This window comes from Parus major, chromosome 4 (genome assembly GCF_001522545.3).
Source record: "Parus major isolate Abel chromosome 4, Parus_major1.1, whole genome shotgun sequence".
NCBI lineage: Eukaryota > Metazoa > Chordata > Aves > Passeriformes > Paridae > Parus > Parus major.
Genome location: NC_031771.1, coordinates 40509841 through 40534741, shown reverse-complemented (window position 1 = coordinate 40534741; position 24901 = coordinate 40509841). Strand labels below are relative to the sequence as shown.

General features: G+C 34.1%; 1 protein-coding gene across 2 annotated transcripts in view; it reads left to right on the top strand.

Moving 5' to 3' along the window:
* The first annotated feature begins 15959 nt into the window (after positions 1–15959).
* The window catches only part of TUSC3 (tumor suppressor candidate 3), an 87957-nt gene continuing 79015 nt past the window's right edge, over positions 15960–24901 (top strand). The window contains exon 1 of one of the 2 annotated variants that reach the window (XM_015625489.2): positions 15960–16046. In XM_015625489.2, coding sequence (XP_015480975.1) covers positions 16014–16046 — 33 coding nt within the window. In that variant the 5' untranslated portion in view covers positions 15960–16013. Of the gene's footprint in view, positions 16047–21263; positions 21443–24901 lie in introns of those variants that run through there. The other variant, XM_015625491.3, reaches the window with a different exon arrangement.

The window sequence follows — 24901 nt, the reverse complement described above, 5'->3', positions numbered from 1 at the left end:
GGAAACTGGAAAACATTGTTATAAATTTCTGTGTTGATTTTTAAATACTACATTAAAGCTGTATTTAGAGAATATACAAGTTCTTAAATTGCTAAAATACATAGTCCTATGCAGTAAAATATTCTTAAGGGTAACTAATGAAACTGTCTTCTATGGCAAATTACTGAGAAGTGCTAAGGTTGGTTTTAAATTTGATTAAATCTTCAAGAATATAAAGAGTTATTTGAAAATAGATTTGAATTAGTAGACTGTTAGTCATCTGGTTTCATGGAAGCTGTTTTTAGAAGGACTTCATGAACTTATAAGCACACAAACATTCTTATTGCTTGTTTTAATCTTGCTGTGCCTTTTCCATACGATGGACATTCATGACAGCCTTCACAAATGAGGAGATAAAAAGAAAACATTGGAATGACTAATTTGAAAATGAGATGAAGAACACTGCAACATTCCCTCATAGTTCACACTTCTAAGCTAACTAGATTTGAAAATCATGCTTTTATGATTTTAATTTTGGTGCTGAAGAGAAGTAAAAAAAAGTTCTTGGTTGTGAAGTAGCAACAAGACACTGGAGAAGGATTATTCTCTTGGAAACTGTATGCATAATAAGAGAAAATAATAACTGACTCTTTCCACAGCATTTGAGATAATATAATTGTATCAACATACATGCATTTTCTATTCTCAATCCTTTCAATGCTTTTTTATATATCTTGTACAATTTGAGGTGGGTTAAACTAATAAAAAATTAAAGGAATCATAGTAATTCACCTTGAAATATAGTGCTTGGCTTTGTATTACAGACTTTTTTGTGACTGAAACACATAGAAAAAGAACATTGGGTTTGCAATATTAAAAACATTTCTCATAGAGGATAATAGTTTTTTTTGAGCTTTCAGGTGGGTGGTTCAGAAGCTTAGTTAAATCACTGATATGCAATTGGAGTAACTTTTTCTGTAGTTAGTTTGTTATTATTCCTAAATCTGACACAGGTAAGGAATCTGTTTAGACCAACATACAAGCTTTCTTCTGGTGGAAGTATTTGTTGAACTTCAGTCTACTAAAATAGATAGACTGAAGACATATAAAAATATTGTAGTAATTTTACTTGTCTGTAAGGCAAGGTTGTGTGATATACTAGTTTGCCCTGATTATTTTTTAAGTATTTCAAGACTATTTATCTATAATAGTTCTTTACCTTTTTCTCCCTGTCTCATTTCCCCAGCTGAGTGTAGGAGTTATGGCAGTTGTGGGAAATTGTGTGAGATAGAGTTGGAAGGACTATCTAATTGATGGTTTATCCCAAAGTTCACCTATACTTTTATTATTCCTGAAATATATGCATATGATGTGCCTGCAGAAGTCTTTAGTGGTGGTGACTCTACAACTTTTTCTTTCTCCCTAAAGATTGAACCTAATTTTCTGTGCGTTCGAGGTCTACAATTTTGAGCCTGTTATTTCTTGTCCTCATCATGACCATAAATAAAAGAGTATTGTTTGTTTGTTAAATAAATAGAAGCAACTGTGTAATATTTTTTAAGGCTTAAAATATTAAATATGATATTTTTTTAAGAGAATCTTCAGTCCTGAACATACTTTTCTGTTTTATTTTAAATTAACTGAGATGGATTGGCAATATCCTCTTGTTTCTGCACCATGTGTTTTTGTTTTCCTTTAGGTTTTCATACTGAGCCTATTGTGTTTATTCACAGTTATTGATTATTATGATGTTGCAGACAGAATGGCATCTTCCACTTTAAAATGTCTTTCCCATCTAATTTCTGGTAGTGGTTCACCATAAAGGTAGCAATTTTCACCCATTCAGAGCCAGAGCCAGCAAAGTCGGCTGTCCTTGATCTTGCTCCAAGATTGAAAGAATATTACTTACTTTCTTACTCTATCTCTTGGTGCTGTTTTCAATGATCTGTAACATTCTTTTCTTCTGATTAATGTTCTGCATGTGTATTTAGTTGAAAGAAATATTAGAAACATGGTAGAGTAAGCAGAGAAAAAGAAAAGAGGAAAAAAGAATTGTGATGAACGGAGAGTGTTTGCATATATTCAATTTAACATATAGTTTAAGAAATAAATTCTTCCTTTTTCAGGATTTCTGATACTATTTAAAAAACAGTGATAATTAAAACTTAAGTTTCTTCTCTTGGTCTGCTGAAATTCTGTTTAACATTAATCTTGAATATAAAGCCGTCTTAGTCTTGTAATTGTCAAAATTTTGGGTTTGGTCTCCAGACTGTAGAGCACTGCATGTTTTTGCTTTTGACACAGAAGGCATGAAAGTGTTTGGCAGTTATACCAAATACAGACTCCTCTTTAAAAACTTTTGAAAATTGTGATGTGGCAAAGGTTGAATCTGTGGAGGGAAATGCAGGCCTGACTTTAGATTTGCCTTCAGGCCATTTTAAAGATGTATTTTAAGTGGAGATTTATATGCATTTATATAATTGGAAATTTTAACTATTGTTACAGTAGAGAGAGGATTTTTCAAACAGTGCTTAAAGCTTTAAAATAAGTGTTCTCGGTTTGAAGTGAAATAACAGTTCTAAGCCATGCCTGAAAATGTAAAATTAATTAAATGCAATTCTAAATGTTTTTCTCTACTCTGTCCTAAAATAATGGGGACAGCGTAGAGAAAAAAAAAAACAACAAACTTTTCAAGAATTTCTTATTTTCTGCTGTTTTTTTCAAAGCCATTAAACATCTATATCCCTCTCTCCTTTATTTCTAATTAACTAAAGTTTTGCAAAAACTGCAAAATTGACTAGCTGTTCTGGCTTTAACCAGTCTGTACAGAAAACTTCAGTGACTGCATACAGTAAGTGAAATGCAGTATGCTTGTAGTGGCCTGATAGCATTTTGTGATTGGATTCCTGAAACTTTTCTGTCCCAGATGTCTCTGTTTGGCATCCTTGCTGTCATAAGACAGATCAGTGACATAATTGATCTTTCCCCCTGTTCTGTTCTATAACCATTTATACAGCACATCCTGTGCAACCACATGGAAAATACAGATTGTATCTGCTTGAGTTCTACACGCTCTGGAAAAATCAGTCAGTAAAATTAGAATGCGAAAGCACTTGAGTTTTTGGATATTGTTTTGCATCTTCAGATTTATTCTCTTAATTTTTACAAGTGTTTTCAAGGTCACATTTTATTGGCTAATGTAATGGTCAGAACTAAAGAAGGACCTTTACCTGGTATTTGATTTAGGCCTTGTTCTCTTGCTCTAATAAATCTGAGAGCGGCTAAAATTACAAAAAAACAATGTTTTCTTTTTATCTAATACTATGAGGTTTCATAAAGATATATAATAATATCTTATTCATTCTTTGTAAAATAGCTGTTGTCTTTTTTTCTTTGTTACGACTTTCAATTATGAGGGATTGTCATTAAGCAAATGGAAATATATTTTATAGTGAACCTGAAAGCTACATTTCAGACAGGAAAACTCATATTTTTATGTGTGATTATCACAAGTCCTTCATATATTCTAAGGTAGATAAAGAAATCAATACATGCATTGAGTGGATTGCTTCTGACAAAATTAAAAAAAAAAAGGCCTGGCAATAGTTTGGTTACAGAAGATAGTCCTGTGACAGGGAAAAGATTTGTACCCTTTCCAATGCAGGCTTCTTTGTGAAAACACTCTTCTTCCTGAGTGCTAAAGTAGTGGGAGGAAGCATTTCTCTGGACAGACTGTTCTCTAATATGATCTGCTCTTAGGATTTTACTTTCTTCTGATGATTGTGTCTGATAGTACCATTCTGGAATACCCCAAGTTCATAGCCTCTTCTTAAGCATTTGCAGTCCTTAGCCTAACTATGCCATTCCATTAATTTTTCTCATTCTTTGCTGCTGAATCTAAAGCAACTCGTTTTTGAATTTCAGATGAACTGGTCATTAAGCTTAGCAGAGTTTGGCTGTGTTGCATAGAACATTTTGTATATCAAGTTCATAACATAAGTGGTAATTACAGTTATGCAGTCCCTCTGGAATGACATTTTGAGCTCACAGAGCTGCTCAAGGTTACAGGCTGTAGCATCTGCTGCTTGAAGGACAGAAACCATTTTCTACTCCGCTTTTTCATGGTTTCAACTCACTATTGCTATCTTCTCTACTGTTACAAAGCTAGCATGTTCAGCACCTTTCGTTACCCAGTTACCTTAAAAGACCAATTATGACAGTCTGCTGAATCTTGGATATTGACATTTCTGTTTAGCTTTTGGAGATTTCACTGTGTGTGTATTCATGTCTGTGCCATGTAAATATCTCTTCAATGTAGATTTTTGAGCTTGTCAAGTAAAAATTTAGGTAATACTGCAAAATTCCCACTTTTAGTTTAAGGTTAATTTCTGGGGCTTTTTTGTCAACTTGATTGTTTTGTGAAGTCTTTTGATACATAGCCTGTTTTTCATGAAAAAATAATTGACAGTTGTTCAGGTAATTAATTAGCTAATTCACTTTATATTTTCCTATTTCAGGTCATTCATACACATTCAGGATTTTTCATGCATTTTGTTTCTCAGATTTTGTCAATGTCTGGGATGCATTCTGAATCTAAAGTTAGGCCTTTAACTCAAAACTTTGCTGTCTTGCAAGGGTCTGTTTAGTATAATGAATTGTTATATTGCAGTGGTTTGTCTGCTCTATGCTGAGGAATATGGTTATTTTATCAATAAAGTAGGAGAGGTATTTTATGGTTGGTACTGCTTAAACTGTCCTTGATAATTGTAGCTGCTTTATGTTTGTTTGCTTCAGTGGTTCAAATTGTTATTTAAAATATTTTGTTCTTTTTACTTCTCTTACTTATCAAGTCCATATGACCCTCTTCTATTTTTGGTAGTAAACTGCAGTGAAATACAAATTTCATTTAATCCATAATTACTAGGTCCACTGGGGTACTGATACAGTGAAAGTATGAAACTTAAAAATATTTTTATTTTTAATCCAATAAAGTGTTTTAGTGTGGATCTTTGCCTTTCTATAAAAGATATAGCTAGAGATTCAGATTCTGCATGGGAGATTAATGTAGAGAGTGAGAAAGCTGAGCAGACTGAATTTTTTGAGATATCGTTCCTTTCTCTACTTTGTTTTTTCAAGGTTATCAAGCAGGATAAAGAAAGTATTTGAATATGAGTAGAATACTGTGTCTGTTTTGACTGACACCGATAATGCTCTTCTAGATAACCAAGGAGTTGCAGGGCTAGGGCTACATATAGTGGAGGAATAAATTAGCTGTATCTACATATGTTTAGGTGTCTTTCCAAAGAGAGGAATTCAAGCTGCAATTAGGTGAGGGAATTGTAGAGCAATTTAATTAACAGGACTAGAGCACCTCATCTTAGGTCACAGTACCAGAACTCTATGTAGTCGGTGATCTTGAACTAGGGAATACAAAATGCAAAAGGATGTTTCTGCAATCTTACAATTCTCCAGAATCTGGATGCTAAAGTCAAAACTGTAAATGCAAATGTGCTATTCATAATATATGCTGTTAAAGTATTGTATAGACTTCAGCTACAGGCAAAGTTAGTGGTGATGACTGTATACTGATTCTCCAGTGAGGATTGTGTACACGGTTCTTAAAAATAATAACAATTATAAAGGGAGCTTGCTGAAGTTAGCGTCTTTGATAAAGCAGGATTTTTTTTATGATTGGGCTGAAGGATAGGCAAAAATATGTATGGGAAAATAAAAATTAACCACGTCTTTATTAGAGGATAGAAACTAATAAAGTTATCTGAATTCTATATTATTTTTGCATCACACTTTGAAATATATTAGTCATGGTTTGTACTCTTAATAGCTGATGGCAGAGCTCTAAAACATTTCAGTAGAAATTTTCTCCATTTCTGTTCTATGCCTGATTTCTTCTAAAGCTTCCAACTGAAATGGAAAGTGAATGGCAGGAATTTTATAGGAATTTCAAGAATGTCCCAGGAAGTTCAGTCTAAAATTGAAGGTATAGGACTTTTATGCCTCTTATTTGTCCACGGATGGTGGATTCAGTTAGTGACAATGTGACAGCTCATTGAGTAGATGAGACAGGAATTGTTATGAAAAGGAAAAGAATGGTGCATTAATGCTGAAGTTATTGCATAAATATTTTTCTTCTGTTGTGACATACTTTTTCTTCTAAGCTAGATATGATTGGAAGATCTCGTCTAAATTTTTTTTCTAATCTACTTATTGACACCAGTGCACTAACTTTTTATTGGGCAATTTGTTTAGAGGAAAAGATAAAGTTGTTTATATCTGCTAGACAGACTTAGATATTAGCATTGGTTTTTATTTCTTTTATGCTTTTTTTGATTTGGGGTGATTCTTAAATCAGCCAGAGAATAATCTTTCTAGTGCAATTTGAAGTATTAGAAAGCAGGCATTCAGTATTACAGTGCTGCACACATTCTCTTATTGTATGTGTATCATGAAATTTTACAATGGGATATTTCTTTCATCATGACCATACATAGTCACTACAATATACTTCCAAACTAATACATAAACATCACTTTCCCTAGAATAAATTTACATGTCTCTGCCCCTTACTGGAGGTCTTTTTATGGTCTTAGAAGATCATCTGAAGGTGGCTATATTCACTGAGAGCCCCCAAAATTCTAAGTGACCTTGCCTTGAATTCCTCTTAGGGCATGTGCTGTTTTTTCTTGTTAGGTAGCTGCCACAAAACCACTTAGGTTCCTCGTTGTCTGTTTATCCACTGGTTCCAGCTACATTTACAATCTACTGTCTACTTCCACATTCTTTTACCTAATTTCCTAGTTATTCTTTAAGCTCTATTTTGCAACTTCAAGGGATCTGAAACTTTCTCCCTGTAGTATGTCAGGGACATTGCTAATCATTTTCCGCTTCAAATGCATTGTAAGATTTTTCATGTTTTTGTTTCCTGTAAGCTGAACAAATCAGTTAATGGAGATGGGGGGATGTGTGCCTCTTTATCTACACACATATATGTACACACATTGGTTTGCCCTGGTCCAGATGAAACAGCATTTGCCTTGGTGTTGACATCTGTGGGTTTTTGTCCTGTAACTCTAGGTGCTATAAATGATCAAAATGCTTTAACTAGACTTCATGGAGAATGTAGCTTTCCAAGTAAAACTTTAAACTAGAATGCCCTCATATAACTGCACATTGGTTTGTGAGGCTGCTAACATAATGCAATTTATATAAAAGTAATAGTTACCTGAAGTTCTATTTTGGTACATAAAGAAGGATAGTTCTCATCTGATTTGACATGTTGTATTTTAGCCCATTCTGTGCACAGAAACTAAGCTGCCTTAAGTCATTGTGTGCTATGAACTTGTAACATTCACAATAGGAGTTAAGTTTTCAATTCAATGTGACATCTCAGCCTTTTCCACAGTAACATTATGGTTAAAACATGTCTGGGAAATTGATACAGTAGGAGCAGTTGATATTAATTTGATTTCTGGAAATTTTTATTCTGCTTCACATAAGGTACCTTGAATACTTGTCTGTCTTTTCCTTTGGGTGCTTGGATCCTCTTAAGATGATCTTCATTGTTGTATTAATTCAAAAAGTTGCTGCTCTGAAGTGTATCAGTTGTTTTCCCCCTCTAGAGCATTGTTTGCACTCTGAACTGTCCTCTTACACCAACACAGAGATTTGGAGAATGTTGCAGAATTCCTTGGGCCACAGAGGAGTGACAAGAGGGAAGATAATTTTGTAGCTGAATGATGATCATTTGAAAGAGGAAAGTCCTGGGTTCTCACAGCTATTTATACATTTAATCCAATAACAGTTCAGTGTAAAACATTGTAATACAATCTGCTCAAGTAGGTTTACTTGTCCACCATCTGGACATGAGTACTGCATGCCAAACCAGTTGGGAGGACTGTGAAAGAAATCAAGGTTACTTGAAAGTAGTGAGGGCTTCCCAGGATAACCTCTGTACACTTGATTTTTCTGTTCTAAGCGGGTATCACCTTCTCAGTTGTAACTTTCTGTGACAGTAGAGGTGGCTGAAGGAACTAAGTATAGAGTGCAATACACCCAGTGCTCAAAGAGCCAGCCCTGGAATATTAAAAGGTAATAGAGGTCGTGGTAGGAACATAAAGGTTCTCAAATCTATACTGTATTTTTCTTCCAGTATTCCAAGCCATTTGCATATTAAAAGAATGTAATATCCAAGCAAAGGGAGATTACACAAAATCTAAGTATGTTTTGTAAGTACCTGGTGGCAGACAGTAGAAGCTTGTTCAACATTAGAATTTCCCACTCTGGTTTCTGCTTCTGTTTCTTGTAGATCCAAATTCCTTGATTTACTTGCTCTGTGTGGATTAATCTAAGTACCTCATTATTCTACAGATAGCAAGCAAAAGAGAGTATAGCACAAGATTATAATGATTTGATCTATAGGTGGTCAAATCATTAGTTTTAATGAAATGATAAATGAGAGGAGAGACACTAAAGCTGATAAATTTTAGTGCAAATTTTTTTATGCTGTAGAAAACATACTAGCAAGTGAGCTACACCAGAAAGCAATGAAGGCTAAAGTCACCCCACTCTAGAATTCTGTTATGTTAGTATTGGAGCTTTAGCCACCTGTAGGGCCATCAGTAGCAGTACTGATGAAGATGGTCCCACATGTGTAAGAACTGAGTATTTCCCTCCTTATCCCCTTCATAAAGTTAGAATAGATATGATGGCACCTTAAGTATGTTAATTTTACAAGAACCTCAATTGAGTGACGTTAGGTAGGTTGTAAATTCAAGTGTATATTGTACATTCAGATGACATGTAGAATCATAGAAAATATAATGTTAATAGTTTTTTGTCCCACCCTATTAAAGTGATATGGTTCTGGTTGTGTTAGTGCATTCATCTATTGGCATGTGTCTTAAGTGATTCAAAAATCTAGCTAAAGCTGTTCAGTTACAGCAAGGGGGTTTTTTTGAGCAATGAATGCATTGTGCTGTCATGCAGAACTCATGCTTGCTTGGCTGTGAGGGAGAAAATTACAAGTTCATTAGCTGATACAGCAGCTTTGTTTTCAAAAGCAATTTGATGTCTGTACTTCTCCCAAGTGAAACCGGAACTTTTCCTTACTCTAATGAACTGTTTTGATAGTAAAAATGTTCTGGAGGAAACCCATTTTTACTCAAGTCTTTACACTGAATCTTGACTCTACAAAAAATTTTAGAAGTCTGCTTTAATATGGCCTTTGAGAGGCACTTTTAGCTGGCTCCCATCATTACAACAAAGTCACTTTTTCTAAGAATGAAAATGCATAGAATTAGAAATTTGATTTCATGTGGATTTTAGAAGCTGATTTCAGAAGGTAAAAATTTAGACTTCATATTATGAGAGTGTTTTTATGAGAATGAAATGTAATTTTGGAAAGCACATCATATTTTTATTTTTCTAACATAGACATTAATTCCACCTCCAGTTTTCTCAATGCAAGTTATTCCCTATAAGATACCTGAATTTTTAACATTTAACATAGAAAATAATGCTGAGTATTGGTGTTTAAACATCTGTTTCTTAACATATTTAAACCATTAGGTTTTGCATTAAAGCTTCCTGACTGCTCGTACAGTCATGAATTAATATTCCACAATGAACTTCTGCTTTAGTCTTACTAATCACATTTTATTTTTTTTATTTAGATAAAAATTATGTGCTAGTATCTATGAATAGTTTCTCCTTAAATTACTCAGAAATAGATCTAAAAGTGCAAAGTAATTATTTTATATTAAAAGGATTAAGTATTTTATCTGCCAGTGGAGATTGTCTACCTCCTGTTAAACCACTGAATGCATTCATTAACTTAGCACCATGCTATGTCCTTTCTCTTCTAATGAACTACTTACTGGGAAGGTAGTATTCTGCTTAAAGGAATTACTGCTCAGGAAGCTGTGATACTTCTGTTTCTTAAGGTATGGGTAAATGGCAAGCATGCCAGAATCTCAGGTGGATGGCTGAGAGAGGTAAAAGGTTTTGTTTGAAAATGTTGAGGTACTTGGCATGAGGAAGAATGCTAAACTTAGTGGTTCTATTATATTTACATGTGTTTTTGCCTCCTGAGGAACAGAATTTCGTAGGAAATTCTGACAGTAAAGTGACCAATGAATAGATGGTGAAATAAAATAGAACTATGGAGAGTGAATGTCAGAGGTGGCAAAGAATTTATGAATAATCATTAGCAATCAGTTGACAGTAAAATAAATGTGAGGGCAGATGAAGATTTCTCTCACAATGACCATGAGTCATGATGAAAAGTTTGAAGAAAGTGTTAGGAGACGTAGTACTCTGAAACATATTAAAATAGGTGTAGTGGCTATAATATACAAATTATCTAATTTTTAAAAGTGAAGCTTACACTCAATTAATTGTGATGCCTTCAGAACTTTCTCTACTGCCTACTTCTCTAACTTTTTAAAATTGCTTGCAAAATCTCTTTACTGAAATCTTTTATCATAAGAAGGAAAAGGATGATTTTGCATATCCTAAAAAGAAAGAAGGAAAAATCAATAGTTTGAACTTGCACACAAATTTTAGTGATAAAATAGTTGTGTCATATGAACATTTCTGTGTTACAATTTATCATTTCTGGCAAGAAGAGAAAATGTGAATTTTCCTTAATATAAAGTAGGATTTTTATTAGTTTCCATGCTTTGCTTTGGACCCTTTACTTTTTGGTCTGATAGGAGGTTGTCCATTAAATTGACTGGATCATGTTGCTACTGCTAACCATGTAAAGTGCTGTATATATTTTTGATTGTCTTTTGTAATTAATGTTGTAAAGTTGTACCTCTCTTTAGAGAATCAGATAGTGTTGTAATGCAGTTAGGAAAAATGGTATGACCCAAAGAATGTACCCCCGAAAATGTAGAATTGTAAATTTCTTTCCCTTATCCTCCCTTATTGGTTGTGTAAATTCTGTCCACCCCTTTCCCGCCATCTTGAAAAAGGACTGCTTATCCATACCTCTTGCTCTTTCCCTGCTGCATCTCACCCCGAAGGATCCCAAGAAATAAAGCTGTAACTTCATCCCAGCAAAGGGAAAGAGCTTTTTTTAGGTTCTTCTTTGATAAGCTAAACTATCTCCCCTGTCTTCCTGGCTGCTGCTGGGCGGACAGTGTTGACAGAGAGGCAGGGGACATTAGAAATTATAGCAAGATAGACTGATATTTGGAGAAAAAAAAAAAAAAATTCTTCATCCGGGAAGAGTTGACCTTGAAACAGAAGTGGGCTTTCATTAATTTCATGTGAAGCAATGAAACAAGGTACTACTTTCTGAAATCCTTGTAGAAGAAAGAAATTTCCTGTCTCACCTTTTCAGCTTGAGAGAGAAACATTGATAATACTGCCCCTAATGCTAAAGTCATCTGCAGACTTCAGGTATTTGAATTCAGTTGTTAGATATCTAGCTGGTTTCCTGTGTAACTTTGGTTGCTTGTCCATTTTATAAACTGTAAAGGTTGATACTTCCCTTTTTTCTTCCTTTTTCCATTTCATAGCAAAGAAAGGCATGTATATTGCTCTTGCTTCTTTTTTTCCTCTATCTTTTTTTGTCTTTTGGGTTTTTTTTGAGGTATGGCAACACAAATTCTTTTTAATTCTTGGAAGAAGTAGTGGTATTTATATGCTCCGTGCCTTTCTTGATAGCAAGTAATGTGTCCAATTTATTTAATTTAATTTTGGAAGAAAATGGCTGTAAGGGCTCATGATAGGTTTTGTCAATCTGCAAAAGTCAGTTAGACTTAAAAGGATTTATGAAATTTAGTTCTGTATGTTATGATATTTTATGAAAGCAGAACAAACTGAATGTATAATAGAAGTCCATCAAATATTCATGGTTGCACATGGTCAAAAAAAGCCAGTTTCCCTGGTGTCTTTTGAAAGTTTTACAATGCCAGCATCATATGGTCTTGAAAAAGTGTGGATACAAGGGTGCATATTTATCTAATTTTATGCAACTCTAGCCATAATGCTCATAAAGAAAAAGCACAGTAGTAGATCTGTCTCTTACAGTCTTTCATCCTTCCTCTGACAGGGATTCTGCAGATTTTTGATAATTGCAGTAATCTTCTAATACAGCTTTTCATTGCCTTTTCCACCTGTTGTTTTTCTTTCATTTTTCAAGGTATAACTTATTATCCAAACCCTCTGGGTTTTCATAAAATGCAGATTCACCAGCTGCAAACTCAAGTCGTTACAGGAAAAGTTACTTTTTAAAATTCCTACTACATTCACATTCTGTTTAACCTAAAAGTCTCCTTATTTCCTTCCTATATCCCAAATGGTGGGGGTTTTTTTTGTTTGTGTGTGGATTGCTTCTCATAATTTGGTTCCTACTGTTTTTTGTTTTTATTATTATCTTAGTCTTTTCTGTTATCTCTAGAAATAGAATATTCACATATATTATGCAGTCTTAAAGCCTACTCAACTTAGAGAGCAGACTTCATCCTGAAACATTTGTGGCTGCCCTGGGGAAAGTTATGCATGTATTTTCTGGCAAAAATTGTTCTCTAGTCTGTTCAATGTCAATTTTCAGACTTCCTACATTCACTTCATGTATTAGATTATATGTCTCTTCCCTTCAGTGTAATACTGCATTATTTTTCTTCCAGTCTGTTTATTCATGTTGTAACTACCAGTGATCCTTCTTATGTTTTTTGTCATCATACTTCTTACTTAGTGTCACCCTTCTGTGATTATCTAGATATTTTTCCTTATAGCCTTTAGTTTCATCTTTACAAAATTTATAATATTTTTCTCAAGAGTTTTGGTATTTTTTAATTTTCCCTCCTTTTTGATATTCTACTCTTCTTGGTATGTACAGATGGATTTAAAAAGTATTCCCACTATCTGTTTTATATATCTTATTCTAAGATAGAGTGTCATGTTTTGCTCTCCTCTAAGGAGAGAGATGAATGAAATGCAAAAGTAGGTTGAGTAAAAGTTTGACGCCTCTGAAGAGATCTGTATTGTTTAGACATTTTTCTTTTGTTCTTTTTTATAAGACCCTCTGGATTTCTTTGGAGTGAGAAAGGAAAGCACATCTGTAATCATGATGATATCTGAAGACAAATGTGCAAAGGAATCAAGGGGTTGATTTCATTATTTGGTACTCATCTTTTCTCTTACCCCTTCTGATTTGTATGATTTATTCTAAAATCAGAGACCATGTGCACATTTAGTGCTGGTATTTATACAAATATTTCCTTTCAAGACCCAAATGGGCTCAGTTGACAGCATTCAAGAAAGACTAGATCCTACTATTTTCTTCTTCCTCCAAGTTGCCATCAGCCTATTTCAGCCACTGTTAGAGTTCCTGCCCACTGCTCAGTTGACTGAATGCATTCGTTCTTAATTCAGGTATTTACCTTGTATCAGGTTTCCTTCCAGGTCTATACCCCTTGAAAGTAAAGAAAGAAATTTAAGAATTCCTTTTTTTATTATTTATTTTTTAACTCTTAGGCTCTTAACCTTTTAAACTTGCCCTTGAACCAGTCATTCATTTGTTTCCAGGTTGATAAATCATTTTTTTAGAAAGTTATCTTGCAGATAACTTATCAAGATATCAAACTGTGGAAGGAAATACTCAGCTGCTATTGCATGTGATTTGGGTTTTCTTCATGGGAAATACTGATTGTTAGCATATGCTTAAGTGTCATGTGCTCTCCTTGTGTTTCCAAAAACTGCAAATAGAAAACAAGAATAAATCCTTCAGATACCCCAATTACTATTTCTAATCATAAGATACTAAAGGACATTCAGTTTTACAAATACTCAATGCAGATTGTTATTCTGTTGGACCTGAATTTTCTAATAATGGCATAAAGTGTAGTATTTCTCAGAGACTCAGCACGATTCTTTTTCTCTGTAACATCCTTTCGTTTTTGAGATTTGCTGAGTTCCTTGCTTTTTGCTTAGGGGTCTTCATTTTGACTTGTAGGTTTTGAGTTTGCGTTTCTTCCCTGAAAATTCAAACTAGGTTGCATGAATTAGCTCTATAAACTCTTTGTACGTTGCTAAAGTTGGAGAAGAAAAATGGGATGATGTGGTGTGAAATGCTATCAAAACAAATATGATCTCTTTTAAATGCTTTTATTTTTCCTTCTTCATCTGCATTGCAATTCCCTGAAATACATAAGGCTAGTAATGGATTCTGATCTCATCATGGTCATTCTCTGCTGTAATCTATAAAAGGGATGATTCTCATTCATTAAGCTCTAATCATTGCCTTTCTTGTTATCCGTCTATTGACAGGAGCCCTCATGGAAGTGATTTTTGTCTTGTTGCTGTGTTCTGTTGCATGAAAATGGTTCATCTGATATCCCTTCCCAGAACAGGAAACCGTATGCCATATTGTGATAATCAGAAGGCATCTTTTCTTTTTTAATTCATTTCTGAGCAGTGGTTTAAAACTGCTTTGTGCTTTGAATATTTTATACCATCAAATTGTCTAGGATCTCAATATAAAATGGGTAAGAATGGCTTAACTCATTCAGTCTGAGTTCACCTAGTCCAGTATTTTTTATTTTTTTTTTTCCTAACAACATCTGCAAACGGGTACCTAGAGGGGGGAGGTTTTATCTCCTCATCAGCCTGTAATCTTCCATCCCTCTGCTGTTTTCAGCTCTGGTTTCCTTGAGCCTAATGTTTTCTAGTAATGGATCTCTCCATGAGGAATGCTCAGTAATGAATAGTTTGTCAATCCTAGGACTTGCACCTCTCTTTCTGTGCTTTACAGAATGAAATCTACATCTATAGTTATAACTGCATCGGGAGAGGATTGACAAGTCTTACAGCTCATGCCTTGTCCTTTTATTAATCTTCATCTTTGCCAAGTATTTTGCTGTCAAAGAAAGCGCGTGCTTTTCATCTCTCCTACTTTCTAGAGTAGTGTTGTTGTCCATTTGACATACTTCTGAATTTACTGAATAGTTACTGTTCAAAAGACTTTACAACTACCTTGCTTCATATTAATTGTTCTTTTACAAGAACCACTGCTGGCCTGAAGTAGATTTTTTTTTCTCTCTCTTAACCATGAATAGCGATTGAAGTGAAACTGCCAAATCAGTTATATCCAAACTTATTATGTAATCAGATGTATATTTTGCCATGCACAAATTGGATTGCCATGATGATTTTACCATCTCTGTTGAGGGGGTTTGTTTACATCTTAATCAATGTAGTATGGAAACATGTTCTTTACAGTGAGTCAGCATTCTTAAGAGTAACGTTGTCCTTTTCCCACTGTATACTGCATTAAGACTCTACCAAATATTGGCCTATCTACTGCACATGCTTAGGAGTCCATTCTCTTACTGAAGCACATACTTCTTTAATGATAATTGTGTTGATATCTGGACCTTTTGCTGATGATGGTCTTAGAATGTGAATGCAGTTTTAGCTTTCTGGGTCTGAGAGTGATTAAGTAACACTGACCTAGGAGTAAATCTAGGATCATTTGCCCTTTGAACTGGACATTACCTGTTTAACTGAGAAGAGATTTAAATTTGCAGAACTGGACATGTATGCTACTATTATGATAAACACGTTGGGTTCTTTCTATGCACACAAATAGCTGATATGGCATATCAGACTTAATCAGTTTTTCAGATTGCACATCCTTTGAGAAGGGATTCTTCCTTTCTTTGGATAACTGTCATTCTGCAAATCGTGCAGTTTCCAAATTGGTGAAAGATCATAGTTCATGTTTTTCTCAAGTTTTTTTTTTTTCCAAGAAATACAAGGAAGGGATGTGTTATTTATTATCTAGTAGTTTGCATAGTTAAATGACAGAGAGAGCCAGAAGGTGCAGGAAGAAGGAAATTTTCAGTGGAAATTAGAAGGAAAAAATAATTAATAATTAAGAGGATGCCTATAGAAGTTGCAGAATCTCCTTCTCTGTAGACTTTAAAAACACTACTGGACAATTCACTCAACAGCCCATCGAAACTCCTGAATTTAACCATCATTTGAGGTGAACATTGAATGGGATGACCTCTACAACATTTAAATTTGTAAAAACAGTAAGTATTAAGAATATGATTTTTAAAACCATTTTAATTGAAACTACATAACATCTTGATAAAAAGGATGGTGCTGCAGTGAATAATCATTTGATCTTGAAGTAACTAATAAGAGATACTCATTTCAAATGACTGTTTTGAATAAGATGATTCTAGAAGTCTTTTTTCAGTCTAATATATTGGTCATCTCCCATCAGTATTTGCAGAGAGACAAGTAGGTTTATGCCTGACATGGGTTATTTCCTGTGATTAAAAACTAATGGTGCAGTATTTCTTTATGTTGTACTCACCCATCTGATAGCTCTGTGTGCTTGGGAACAAAGTGTGAAGGTCACTTCTACAAGACCGTCCTGGAATACTGTGATGAGGGGGGATGAGGAAAGAATGGCAGCCATTTGAAAATTAATACCAATTATAAGCTGATGAAGAGAGAACAATTTTTGAGCAAAGAAATGAGGAAGTAATTAGCTGATTATATTATTGCATATGCTTATCATACTGGCATGGGATCGACCATTGATAGGTAATGATAACCATTTCTTATATCACTGCTGAAGAACAAAATATGCACTGCAGAGTGATAGACTAGATCCACTGTCTTGTTAGGCATTGGCCTTTGGGTATTTGAAAGGTGGTTGGATATGTTTTTTTAGAATATTAGCCAAATGTTTTATCAGAGTGTTCAGCACTGAAATTTGGTGCTGACATTATAAATGCCATTTGTAGATCTCAAAGTTAGACCAGATGAATAATGCAAGTCATGCTTTCATAGCTGTTAAAATTTCCACAACCTGAGGAAATCAACAGTGTGCAGATGTCTAATCAATTAATTTATAGGGTTTTTCATCACAAGCCTCAAAGTTGGAATTATTTTTTTTTTTATGTCTAATCAATTAATTTATAGGGTTTTTCATCACAAGCCTCAAAGTTGGAATTATTTTTTTTTTTTATTTTTTTTTTTTTAGAGCTCATGTAATTTCTCCAAAACTAGCACAGTTTTTCAGTTCTTTGGAATATTTAAACATTGTTTTGTCCTCTGCTCTTCCCTCCTCCTCTGTCCCCTGGATAACTTACATATGTTTACATTATTTAAAAGTAATCTTTATTCTTAGGATGACATTACCTGCATGCATGCAGCTATTAATATTCAGTTCAGTGATCTGTCATATCTATCTTATGATATTTGGTTGTCAAAGATGTCTAATGAGTTACCTGAAGCAACTATACTGGGTTAGGTATTTCTAGAAATTGTTCTTATGCTATACTATCACCAGTTTCAACACCAAAGTTCATATTTATATGGTAGTAACACCACTAGAATGCCATTGGTGGCTTCCTCAATGATCTTAAGCTGCATTATATGCTACAGTTGGAGCAAGAATATGAAAAAAGGCTGTCCACTTGCTGAGGGTGGGTAGATTTCATTCTTAGTTTCATGCAATAATTAAAATATTGTTATTTTAATCAATTACCTGAGGAGGTGGTCAGCTGTGGGGTTGATATCAAGTTCTGCAGACTATATTCAGATGCTCTTTAGTACCAAGGTCCCTGCCATGAGAACTAACAGATGGAATTATTGCAAGAAAAGAAATTGGTAGGTAAACTGAAATCACTTTTTTCCATACCATTAATTTAGGGAGAAATGCTTTAGGGTTTGCAGAAATTTAATAAATATGCATAAGGTGATATTTTGTTTTCCACATCCTTTACATTTATACTGGCTTATTAAAGATTTAATTAAGTTTTCTGAAAAGGGAAAGGATGCAGTCTTGCAAAAAAATGTAGATGACAGTGTGGGTTCACAATAATTAGGGCTTCAGGGGTAAAATAAAGATTCTCTACAGTTAATGAATATTAAGGCAATGTCTGCTTTGAAAACTTGCAAAAATGACAGTGTTTTACTTACCACATCTGTCTTCTGTTTGTTTTCTAGCCCTAGTCCATCAATATATGTGACAGATAACATATTGTTTACTTATGCAACTATGAAAAGTAAACAAAAGTTACAGAAGATATTTTATTTCACCCTTTTTGTGGATAAGCAATTTTTTTTTACTAACATCTTGATCTTCAGTATCTGCAGATCTGCATCTTCTTTGTTGTCCATTCATTTAAATCTCAGAACCAAGTATCTCTGGGTTAATTTTATTAGTATCTTCCTATTGAAAAAGCACATCACAAGGCACTGCAAAAACTTTTTTTTACAATCCCTCTTTGAGTCCATTTGGCTGTTAAGGTTCTAAAATCTTGTGTTTAGTGCTTAGACAAAAAATGTGGCAAAGCAACTGTGAACCATGTTAATCCATGGTCTTCATTAGTCTCTTGTATTCTGTGTGTAGAAATATATAAATAAGCAAATGACAAGTGTTTTGTCTTCTTTGACTTGTAGCTTCCAAACCTGGGGACAAGAACTATCTCTAATATGCTTCTCCAGTAACTCACAATTAAATTCTGCTCCTTGATTGGGATTGCTTAGTGCTCTGGTTACAAGAAAAACAACAGTACCAAAAGAATAATTCCTTTGTGAAACTAGTTAAGTGTAAGTGGAACTATAATACTATACTTGAATGCTGAACAATGTAATTTGAACTGTAAATTCTGTATCAGTGTAATATCAAGGAAATACATTGTTCTGCAGTTTCAGAGGTGTATTCAGTTGTGATTCAGTACTGTTGTCATGGATTCTGTTATAGGGTTTTGTTCAACACCTTGAAAGTAACTTCTTGCTTCTATCAGCTTTATAGCACATATTAGAGTATGCTGTTCAGCCATATGCTGTACACATGGCAACATATGTATATCCTCATTGCATCCTCTGTTGTTAGACCCCTCAACCATTTTGCAGGTCTGCTTTCCTCCCTCTGTCATTGTTGATCCTGTGTTCCTTTTGGAATATCTCCTGGAAATCTTCCTAGAAGAAGAAATTCAATTTATTTTTCATCCTCTTCTCTAGGAATTTTGGTGGCCCAATCTGCCGTCAGTAAGTCAGTAGTACTTACCTCTCTTTTTCTTCATTAATTTTCATGGGAAAAGTGGATATTTTCATGACAATGAGTGGTGAAAAAGGGATAAAGTGGAAAAGGAGCTGTACTATGGACAGTGAGCAAAGATTAGCAGATAGTGGAGCTTGCTCTAAGGGATTTCTACAGTTTATTGAGGAACTGAATTCTCTCAAGGATAATTTTCCTTTAAAACCTGTAGCCTCTCTGCAAACATTGGCTTACCTGTGGTACATAGCTTTTTGCATTAATGTTTTTAAAATATACCCTTTCCTGAAACTTTTTGTATTCATTGACATTTTGAGTTTTAATTGTCTGAAAACTGATTTATTTGCATCTTGCTACTTCTCCCTGAAAGTCTGTTTAAATACCTTTAATTACCTGGAGAGTAAATTTTTCTCATTGGTTAACTCTGTTCTAAATGAGAACTGTTAATGTGCCTCAAATAGAGTATTTGATTTTGTGTAAATATGAAGCTTTACTTTAGCGTTACAAAATTCTAGTAACTTATCCTGAAGACAGAACTGTGTATCTGCAAATTGACTTAGTCATGCTACAGATTATTTCTCCCAGCCCCTTTTACAAGCAGCTGGTAAAAAGCCATCTGGCTCACAAACCATGTCTGTTTTATATTATGAAATCTTTAAACACTTGTCCTTCTGCACTTTTATTTGTCTTTTGAACCATTCATTTACATAGCTTTTAACAAAGCAGTACTTTTTCAGAAAAACATGATGTCTTCTAACCTTGTACCTCAGAAATAACATATTTGGCCAAAGCCAGTGAGCCAGACTAGTAGTAAGTCACTTATGCAGTCAGATGATTTCAGTCAAGTTGGAGTGTCTATATAAAGTAACCCAATTATGTTCTTGGTTAATAATCTTCCAGTTTCAGTCATGCATATGTAACTTGATATGTATACATAGTGCAGAATATTTAACTATTTTTAGTTTATTTTTGTATTTATTGTGTCTTATATACATTGTTTTGCAGAATAAATTCAATTCAGTTTAGCTACATTCTTGGAGTGGGAGATAAGGACTTGTGTACCAGCAAAGAAAATTGGAAAGTAATGCTTCATACTTATTTTTAAATGTGATTCAGACCTAAAACTTTGTAGCAAATCATGTCGTGTTCTTGTAAAAGGATAGGTTTCTGTCAAATGGAGATAAAGTGTATTCTCAGTCTTTGTGTCTGTAGGGATTAGGGCAGTAATTGCATCTAATTTCTGGTGATGCTTTCTCCTCCCTGTGGTCACTGATGTATTATTTCACTGAAAATGTTCAGGGAGGAGTTGAAATATCTGTAGTGGATTTCTTGAACCTGAATGGAATTCCTATTACTTTACTCATCTCTAAGCTTGTCACAATGACAGTTTTTCTTAGCTGTTTTCTTCTAAATATAGAGGGGGCAAACTAATTGTGTAAATTGAGAATTTTAGTTAGGGACATGCACATATATATAATATATATATATTATATATATTCCTTTTCCCTGCAAATATCTATAAATATATATAATGCAGGGAACAGGAAATTTTGACAGAATGGATAGTACAGTTTTGTAGAATATGTATTTTTTAATTTTTTTTTAATGTCCAGTTCTTGAACTGTGAAACCCCGACACCCTTGAACAGCATGTAGTGTAAATCGTGCCAGATGAAAACTGGAATGAGCTGATAAGTACTGTCTACTTTTTCTCTGGCATGTTTTTAAGACTGCAAGAGGTTTCTGTGATGAAAATCTCCCAGACTGACTATATTTAAAGTGGTGCAACCAATGTCAATAATCCTGATCGGCATTTTTCCTTGTAATGAGGTGATTTACTGTTTGTTCTTGCATGTTCCATGAATATTCACCAATGTTGTTGCTAAGCATATTGACATGCTTTGCACTTACTTATCACTTATAATTGGTTTCAGAGCTGTCTAATCCTCCTCTCTATAGCAATTATTCTTTATCTATTAGAAGATCCGCCCTCTTACTCTACATCAGGGAGCAGGAAGGGAGTAAGTTTATCAAAGATTTTTTCTCACTTTATCTTTCACTAGTTAACTCGCCTCTTAGGTTATCTCTGTAAATGATTTTGTCTTGATAAATTGCGAAGTGAACAGATCAGAACCATTTTGTGCTTTTTGTTTCAGTTTTCCTGGGTTTTCTTTCCAAAATGTAGGTCGTTAGCTTAGACCGTTGTGCTACTGTGAAAAATAGTAGTGGCAATGTATCCTGTCTTCTAACTGGGAAACTTTGGTATTTCTTTGTTATAGCTACTGTTGTAGCATTTGTAAGGGAAGTGGATGTCTTAGAGTTTCATGGGAGAAAGTGCAGTACTGAAGACCTTCACACCCAAAAAGGAATATGTTTTGTAGGGAAGCTGTTTCTATTGACTCCCCAGGCTGTAAGTAAGCATTTCTGAGGTGCATTTTTTATTTGACAAGCTGACTTCAAAATCTAGGTTGAATGGGAGTTGAAAGGAGGTGTGCTGGTAGGTGGCATGCTTAACCTTACTATTGACCTTAAAGAATACAGATATCAAAATCATAATATTTAAATATAGGATAATATGTTGAATCTTTTTCAGCTAGCTTCAAACCAAGACAGGAAAAGAATGTGTGTAAGTTTTATTCATATACGAATTGTTTGACTTTTAAAGATCATGTAGCCTTTGATTTCAGTAGTTTTTCAGTGTTAATTCTTTGTGGAGTTATTTTAAATACTAAGATAGTGTTTTCTATCTTGGAATGTCCCTGAGATGCAAACGGTGATGGCTGGGAAGGTATATACTAGTATATGTAATATGTTTGCTTAGTACCTGCAGTGCTCTGTAGTAATCCACTTTTGTGTGTGGACTAGGCTAACTTGTGGCCTGAGCTAGTACTGTCTCTGTTACATTTTTAAAATTATGGACTTGGGATCTAAAGAGGACTTCAGATTATATCTGTGTGTGTTTAGGTAATCAGGAAAAATGATTCGTGAATATTAGAAGTGTCTCTTTTTCAGCTGGGAAAAAAAATGGGGAAGGTGCTTCTCTGATTTATTCTTCTAATTGTTTTCAAAGCAAAGCTCTAGGATAGGTCTGTGGAATGTCAAATTTTATAGTCATGCTTCCTTTCTCCTTTAATATTTTTATTTTTTCTATATCAACTCCTTAAAATCAACCACAGAAAACAAACCGCAAAATAATTTTTTTCTCTCTCTTTTTTCTCTGTCCTCAAGCACCCTACACTTCAAAAGTGCGAGTTGCCTTAACTTTAGATGCAGAATAATCATAGGTCTCTACTTGGTCTGTTACAGAATTGAAGCTTATTATTTCTTGAGTTGTTTAGGTCTTGAAATTATGTTCTTCTTGGGCAAAAGAAATAATCTAAGGGTTTTTTTTCTTTTTTATTTGTGTGGTAGAATTTTTTTGTTGTTGTTTGTTTTCCTGTGTTTTAAATCTGCAGTTGTTTTTAACCCTGATAGGTCTTATATCAGCCTATATCTGATATATCTAAGTCTGGATCTATAATTTTTGTTTAGTGTGAATAGTAATGATATTTTTCATAATATTTATTTCTTTTCTACCATTCATTAATCCTATGGGTACTTGGGTTAATGGGTGAAACATAAAGACTATGTGGAATTTTAAAGGAAGTTTCAATGCCTTTGGTAGTAACAGCTTTTTCCACTCTAAAGATTAATTATTTTGTCTGCAATTTTTGATTATAATATTTTTAATTCTTAAATTTTACACAGACTAGTTTGTGCATAGTTAGATATCTTACTTCAGAAAGTACTTAACTGCTTTGTCACAAGATAGAAAGTGTTAATTACTTGTCATCACCACATCTTTCCACTGAACTTACTCTCTTAATTCACTTGCTGTGAAGAGGCAAGTGAGAAATTTAATTCTGTTTTTTTAGCTTCCCAGTGTAGTAATCAGCAAGATAACCTTTTGTATTAACCTTTTGTATTAACCTTTTATATTAAGGTGCCAATAAGAAATAGATACTTGAGAATTCTATCAATAATACCACAAAGACAAGTTCATGACATCTGCCTATGGTGTTGGTTTTGGGGTTTCGGCATTTTTGATGTTGTTGTTTATTGTGTTTGTTTTGGTTTGTTTTTGTGATCTTTGTTTTTTGTTTTCTTTGATTGTGGAATTTTTTTAATGTTTTAGGAGATGAAGAAGCCAGAGTACTCATACCCAGAATATCTTTCAACTAGATGCTTTATGTATTCTCTGCATGAAGTTAACTAGCTGTTCTTTGCTTGTATGGAGAACTCTGCTGGTTTGTTGATTCTGTTAAAGGTCACTTAGCTTCCTCTAAAATTCTTTTATGTTATGTATCCTCATTATAAATGTGTGCTATATAATAACAAAGAAAGTTTAAGTACTCTTGTATTCCTTGTTGGAACAATGTTTCAAAAAAGCAAGCATTATTCTTAAGGAAATTCTGTCAAAATTATTTCATTATGCTTGACTGAGGTCTCATTGTTTTCCTGTTCAAGCCATTATATTTCTGATTACCAAATAATGCTTATGTGCCTTGGAACAATTTAATTTTTGCCTGTTCATTCTGGTATGTTTTCAGTGATAGAACCAAATCTTCTCTGATCTGTGTTTACTCCACATTTTACATTTTTAATGTTTTTTTAATAGATTTGTCCTTGACTTACTTTCTTTTAACAGTAGGTGCTATTGCCCCTTCTCAGTCTTCCTTTATCATCTAATTCACTTTACATTCTTGATGCTTTCCCTAGCTAGCCTTTCATAAGTTTTTTTTTAATAAAACTTATTTTACTTGTAGCAGTTTAGTCATCTATTCTGTACTTTCAGGGATTGGAAATACAGCCTCTATATTTTAACTTATTGTTTGGAATAACAGAAAATTGAAGAAGAGGAAGAAAGCTTTTTTTTTTAGCATTAGCCATAGTTTGGTTTTCTGGGTAATTCTTCAATGTGCTGAAGGGCTTTGAGGGATTAGTCTCTATGTGGTGATACCACAGAGAAGAGAACTGAGTTATCAATGGCTTTGTAAAATGTCTCTCTAGTGTGCCTGTTTAAAGAGATGGAAACAAAAAAAATGATCCAGTTTCTATTTAATTTTCTGATTTTTCAGGGAGAAAATCCAGCAATACTCTGAACTTTTGTTGCTCTTTTGTCTTTTTTACCCCTTTCAAACTGTGATTTTTTGGTAGCATTCCACCAAAGCTACCAAATCAGCCTCAAATATCTGAGGTGAATTACTGCTTTGTGAAGTTACTATTATCATTACTTTATCAGCTTTCAACATAAAATCTTGTCATTCCACAAATATGTAGAGAAATGGGCAGTAAGGGATAGAAAGGGAAAGATGATTGGCAGTATTTCAACAGCAATTCAGTTTGTGAATTATTTTATTGTGAAACAGGGAACAAATACACTTTGAAGAAAGGAAGAATTTTGTTGGTGTTTGTCCAAGTCACCTTTTCGCTAGATGCTACTTGCTCTAGTATGCTAAAATACAACTCGCTTTACATTCATGAAAAAACTGAAAATAGGATGGAACTATTCAGTAAAGTGATGTCTTTTCAGGCACATCTTTTAAATATCATGCTTTCCACCTAATGTTCTGAAACTAAAAATGTTCTGAGGAAGGGCTGAGAGAGTTCGGAATGTTTATCCTAGAAAACCAAAGGTCCAGGAGGAGTTATATCAATGTAAAAAAATACCTGAAGTGTAAACTGTTAAGATGGCATCCAGAATGGTGCCCAGTGACAGGACTGGAGGCAGTGGGTACAAAATGAAACATCTGAACATCAGTGAACACATCTGTTCTGTGAAGATAACTGAGCATTGTCAGGAGTTGCCCAGAGGTTAGGAGTGGCTGGT